Raw genomic sequence first — 6,000 nt, forward strand, 5'->3', positions numbered from 1 at the left:
TTGCTGGGCAATTACTCAGGGCGTGGGGAGGCTCTGTGGGCAGAGCCGCCCGGTACAGCCGTGTGAGTCACGGGGCGGAGGGGAAAACGCTGTAACATTGGCTTCCAGACAGATATTTTCAGCCACCAGCTCACACACAGCCCCCACATCCCACCCCCCCCCACCGGAACAAGAGCAGAGGGGAAGCCCATGCATGCAGGGATGCTGCTCGCCATCAGCTCGCCCCAAAGGCACGTGGCTGGGGACAGCGGGCACAGGGCCACCCCTGCAGGTGTCCACGCGCCATAAAACAGTGCTCTTAAAGCCATGTCAGAGCCTTAAGGTTGGAAAAGACCTCTCAGATCCCCAGTCCATCCCACCCTGCCCGCTGACCACATCCCGCGGTGCCACAGCTCTGCAGTTCATCCACACCTCCAGGCACGGCGATCCCACCATGCCCTGGGCAGCTGTGCCAGAGCATCACTGCTCTTTGCATACGAAATTATTCTTAAAATTGGATATTAGGAACCCCCTGCCCTCCCTTGGCAGACATTGCACACCACAAGGTTTCAGTAAGGTTTGCCATTCAGAGAATCAACATAGAACGCTTGGGTTGGAAGAGACCTTAGGAACCACAGAGCTCCAAGCAGGGCCTCCGACCACTACATCACGAGGTTCATTTCCACAGTTGTGGTTTGTTGTAAGGGCGACACTCAGAATCACCAAACTGTATGGGTTGGGAGGATCACAGCAGGCTGCAGCCATATGCATTATCATGGCACATTCCTCCAGTGACGCTGCGTGCCCCACCGGATGGATAAAGCGGGGGCAAAGCTCGTGAAAAAGAAAACAAACAAAAAAGAACAGAAAAACAAAGCATGGATCCTAAGGTGCCCTTCCACCTGTACAAACAGCACAGCCTTATCACAGTGTTCTGCTCCCCCCCCCAACAGCAAAAGCTCTGGGGGCCGAGGGTCTGACACCTCCCCCAGCTGGGACTGTTCCTCGTGGGGCAGAGCAAAGCCCTGAGGTTTCCAGGCTGGAAGATGGGGATGGAGGTGGTCACAGGCACCTGAAGCATTGCCCTACAGCATCAGGGCAGCCCAGCAGGTTTGCAGTTACCTTTTGGGGAATTCTATTCAATGCAGGGCAGAGAACAGCCAGCCAAAGGTCTGTCTGGAAGGTGAGAGGCTCCGCACGCTGCTCAGCACGGAGGGGTTCAAGCACACAGAGCCAGATCAGATTGTGGAGCTGAGCTGGGTTTTCCAGCAGCACACCTTTCTTTCTTCTGCACACAACAGGTGGGACCGGTTGCATAGAGGGGCCCACAGGCAGAAGCCACCCAGCATGGCACACACCTCCACCTTCAAACTTCCAAAATGCTCAGCACCAAGCACAGGGGGTGAAGCAGTTCAGCACAACCCTCTGGAGTAACCCGGGTCAAAAGGACATGTACAGCATGAGCACCAAGCCATGCATATCAACACCTGCTTGCATTGCATTGCAGCACCCCGATACTGCACTCGCAGTGCATTTATACTGCAATGCCACCCTCAGTTTGCATCATTCGAGACCATCCAGAACCACGAATTCCGCTTACTCCAAGCAGATAACATACATCCCTTCCCCATGCCTGTATCTCTCACGCCGTGGTTTGCTTTTATTTGCAATACAATCCATCTGGTCTGTGACAGAGCTCTGGGCCGCCACGTGGGAGCCGAGGGGTTAAACCACACACACAGCAGCGCTCACTCACCCGGCTGCGACGAAGCGGGGCAGCCGTAAAAACAGAGGTCAACATCAGAAAATATCCCGTGAGTCATGAGCAGCGATTACTCACCGCACGACTCAACTCAGCAGCACCCGGAGCTCCTGGGTGAGGAAACCGCAGCCTTTCCTCCGAGAGGAGCAGGGAAGGAGTCACGCTGTCAGCTCATGTCCATAACGGGGCGGTGGGAGGACGGCTGCTCTCCTCCCACGGCCCCAGCGTGACGTGGGGGAGGAAGAGAGAGGGGTTTGCAGAGCTCCCCACGCTGCTGAGGGATCCCACTGATGCTGGTTGGTAGGAATGGAGGGGATTTGTTCATCCTAGAGATAAGCAGCAGTGCCAGTGCTGCTTGTTTTGGAGCAGAGGAGATACGTGCTGCAGTGGGAACGCACCTAACGTGCTCAGCCCAGCATGGACTGCATGCCTTCCCCTCTACCTTTGAGAACCCCAAAGCAGACAGCAGCCAAACCCAATTGGGGAGGTGTGCCATCCCCTTCCCCAGTATCCCACCTCCCCTCCTATGGGTTTAGAGATGCTCTGTTTGTGTCCAAGGGAGCACAGCAGTGCCTGCAGCCGCTGCCAGCAGGGCTGAGCCAACACGGGGCCGCAGCTCAGCACCGTGTCAGCACACGGAGCACAAAGCACACAATTTATTGCCAAAGCTCCAGAGTTCATCCACCACTGCAACGGCTGCGTCTGTGTGTGTTTGTGTGCGTCTGTGTCACAGAGCCAACAGCAGGAAAGAATGGATCAGCTCTGGATGAACCATTGCTGGTTCCAATGTTACCGGGGAGGCAGCTGCAGTGCCCAGAGGGGTCAAAGCTGGACAGTCAGGTTCTGCAGCACTGCCGTGCAAGGACATCGCTCTGGCAGCAACTGGATGGGAGGCGGGGGAGGGGACAACCCCACCATCCTCAAAGTATAAGTCTTCTCCTAAATTAACTAAAAAATCATCACTCCCTATGCCAGAAAGCCTTAATTTCCCTCATCCGAAACACCCTTATTTCCCAAGCACTCCCCACGCTGCAAACAGCACGCTAACACACACGGGGGGGTTGGGGTAGGGGGGTTTACACGGCGCAGGGCTCGTTTTGCCACAGCTGTCAGCAGTTCAGCGCTCGCACATCAGCCCGTCGGTGCTGCGCAGCGGCTCCGAGCCGCGCTCCTGCTGGCGGCTTCACGTTTGGCAGCGCTGGGAGCACCGAACGGTCGCGGCGGTAACTTTCAGTTTCTGAGGATTTGAGCGCAGCGCGCGCAGACGAAATGACGGAGCTGCGGCTGCACGGCGCCGTGCTGAAGTCCATTGCAGGGGAAGGCGGGAGGCAGAACTGCAAAGGGCAGATAGGAGCTGCAGCTCCGGAGCGATGCGTTCCTATCGCAGCACGCAGCTGTGCCCGGCACGTCCCTGAACAGAACGGCGCTCGGGTTGGGGATGATAGGAGCGGGTGCGCGTGGGTTGGCACACGTGTTGCACGCACAGAGCTGCTGCTGCACCGTGATGGGATGCGGGGGGGGGTGAAGGAACAGCTCCGGGCCGGGATGGGGGTACTGCGTGGGGCTGGGACGTGGGGATCCCCAAGGGTGGGAAATGGGGACCAAGGACGCTGCTTAGGGCTGGGAAGTGGCACCTACAAGAGTGGGACGTGGGGATCCCCAAAGATGGGATGTGGGGACTGAGGGCACTGCTCAGGGCTGGGATACGAGGATCCCCAGGGCTCTGCTCAGGGCTGGGACGTGGGGAGCCCCAAGGTTAGGGCACGGGGAGCAAGGACACTGCTTGGGGCTGGGACATGGCAACCTCAGGATCGGGACATGGGGACCAAGGGCACTGCTCAGGACCGGGACACGGGGACTGAGGGCACTGCTTAGGGCTTGGACACGGCACCCACAAGGGTGGGACATGGGGACCCCCAGGGGTGGGACACGGGGACCAAGGACATTGCTTGAGACTAGGACATGGCACCCACAACGATGGGACACGGAGACCGAAGGCGCTGCTCAGTGCTGGGACACGGGGACTGAAGTCACACAGCTCTCAGGTCAGGGACACGGAGACCCTCAGGGCACCGACACGAGGACCGAGGGCAGCGCTCGGGGTTTGGAACGCGGGGACCGAGGGGAACGCAGCTGGCAGGGCCGGGCCACGGCAACGAGAGCAGCGCTCGGGGCCGGGATACGGGGACCCTCAGGGCACAGAGATGTGGGAAGCAAAAGCAGCGCTCGGACACGGAGCCGGCAGCGCTCGGGCGGCGGAGGCACAAACAAGTGACACGGGGACACCGCGACGCGCCGACGGCTGAACCTGAAGGGCCGCACCGCACCTCCCCCCCCCGCCCCGTACTCACGTAGACGGGCAGCGGCCACGGGTACACGGCGGGCTCGGCTCCCACCGGCGACTTGAGGCGCAGCTCCAGCCGCTCGCCCATGGCACAGCCGGAGGCCCCGCACCATGCTACGGGGCGGCCGCGCGCTGCGGGGTGGGGCCGGGCCCGGGCGGCGCGGCGCGGTGCGGTGAGGCGGTGCGGGGCCGCAGGAAGGCGGGGAGGACCCGCGCTCCCACCCCCCCGCGCCGCCCTCTATTGTCGGGAGCGGCTCGCGGGGCTCTCCGGCGCCGCCGCCATCTTGGGCCGCCGGCGTGAGGAGCACAATGAGCGCCGGGGCCGGGCCGGGGGCGGGGGCGGGGGGAGGGGCGGGGGGCGGCACCGCCGCTGTCCTCAGCTGCACTCCCCCGCGCGGGAACGCGCCTCGCCCCGCCCGGAGCGTGCGCATGTGTGTTGGGGGGGGGCGGCGCGGGGTGACATTGCGGGAGCGGCGCTGGCGCGGGGTGACACCGCGTGGTGGCGCGGGGCGACGTTACGGAGCCGCGGTGGCACGTGGAGGATGGAACGAGGCTGGCGCGGGGTGACACCGCGTGGCCGTGAGGGTGGCACTGCGGGAGACCGCCGAGCTGCGGGGCGCAGAGGTGGCACGAAGCGGAGCCTGCGTGACAACGCCGAGCTGGCACGCTGTGACACCGCGGGGCCGTGGTGGCACGTGGAGGATGGAACGAGGCTGGCACGGGGAGGCACTGCGGGACGGCGGCAGAAGCTGTGTGACGGGCTGTGGTGGCACACGGGGGCAGAGCAGATGTGGCACCTGCAGAGACAAACGTGGCAGGACAGAGCAGCTCTCCTTGGGTCGTTAGGGCGCTCCTTAATTAGCCAGCAGTCAAAGTCCTCGCGTGGGCTGAGCAGGCACGTTGCGCGGGCGGCACAGCAGGGACGCGTTGTGCAAGGAATTCAGAAGGGACGCGTTGCGCGAGGAATGCATGAGGGACGTGTTGCACAAGGGGTACGAGACGAGTTGCACGAGCAGCAAAAGTGCTGCGGGTCAGGTTCTATGGGTCAGGAGCTGCGGGACCACGAGAAGGAACGGAATATTTAAGCCTCGCACCAGCAGAGGTCCCTCCGCCCCAGTGAACCGGTGCTACTGGGGACGCTGGGCTACCAGGACGGTTCCGTGTTAGAGGTTAAGGGGGAAGCACAGCGATAAAATAAACGCTTCTCTGTTCCTACGGCTGAATGGCCCGAAGAGGTTCCGTTAATTATTTCGGGGGATCGGACACGGAGACGCCAAGGGATAACGCCGCCATCTCGGGGGCGGCCGCGGGGGGAGTGGGGCCGAGATGGCGGCAGTGGGGGCGGCCCCGGGGGGGTGGAACGAGGGGGAGCTGCTTTGAGCTGAAAGAGGGGTCGTGGAGGGGAATGGGAGGGGGTCCTTCGCTCCGAGGGTGCAGAGCGGAGCCGCGGGTGCCGCCCCGCGGAAGGTGCGCAATGCCACGCGTAGGCTGAGCGGGGGAAGGCGGGGAGAGCGAGCCAGCGCGCCGCGCTGCCACGTGGGACCGCCGGTGGGCGGGGCTACGGAGTGGGCGGGGTCGCGAGGTGGGCGGGGGCAGCGGAAAGCGGCGAGACGGCGGTCAGCGGAGGGCGCGCGGGAAGCCGCGTGGGCGTGGCCTGGAGCAGCCGGGCGGTCCGATAACCGGAAGGGGCGTGGCCACCCGCGGGGCGTGGCCGAGCCCTCAGCTGACCGGCCGCCATTTTGTCGACACCCGCAGGCCGAGCGCAGCCCGCTGCCGGAACCGGGGCTGCCCCCCTCCCTGTGCCGCGCCCCTCATCTCCACACCTCCCGCCCGGGATGTGAGCGGCCCGGCCCGCTGCTCTCACCTGACCGTAGCGCTATTAGGAGCCGCGGCGGCTCGTCCCGCCGGGCACGGC

General features: G+C 63.3%; 1 protein-coding gene across 5 annotated transcripts in view; it reads right to left on the reverse strand.

The window, feature by feature from the left end:
- The window catches only part of DOT1L (DOT1 like histone lysine methyltransferase), a 58,764-nt gene extending 54,588 nt beyond the window's left edge, over positions 1–4,176 (reverse strand). For all 5 annotated transcript variants that reach the window (XR_006171605.1, XM_042835992.1, XM_042835991.1 and 2 more), the window contains exon 1: positions 4,093–4,176. Coding sequence is in view for 4 of the 5 variants with exons in the window: in XM_042835992.1 (XP_042691926.1) it covers positions 4,093–4,173 (81 nt within the window). In the remaining variant the exon portion in view is untranslated. The remainder of the gene's footprint in view (positions 1–4,092) is intronic.
- Between the last annotated feature and the right edge of the window lie 1,824 nt (positions 4,177–6,000).

The sequence above is a fragment of the Centrocercus urophasianus genome, unplaced genomic scaffold (genome assembly GCF_019232065.1).
Source record: "Centrocercus urophasianus isolate 14NV4802_14NV808 unplaced genomic scaffold, USGS_Curo_1.0 seq_56, whole genome shotgun sequence".
Taxonomy (NCBI): domain Eukaryota; kingdom Metazoa; phylum Chordata; class Aves; order Galliformes; family Phasianidae; genus Centrocercus; species Centrocercus urophasianus.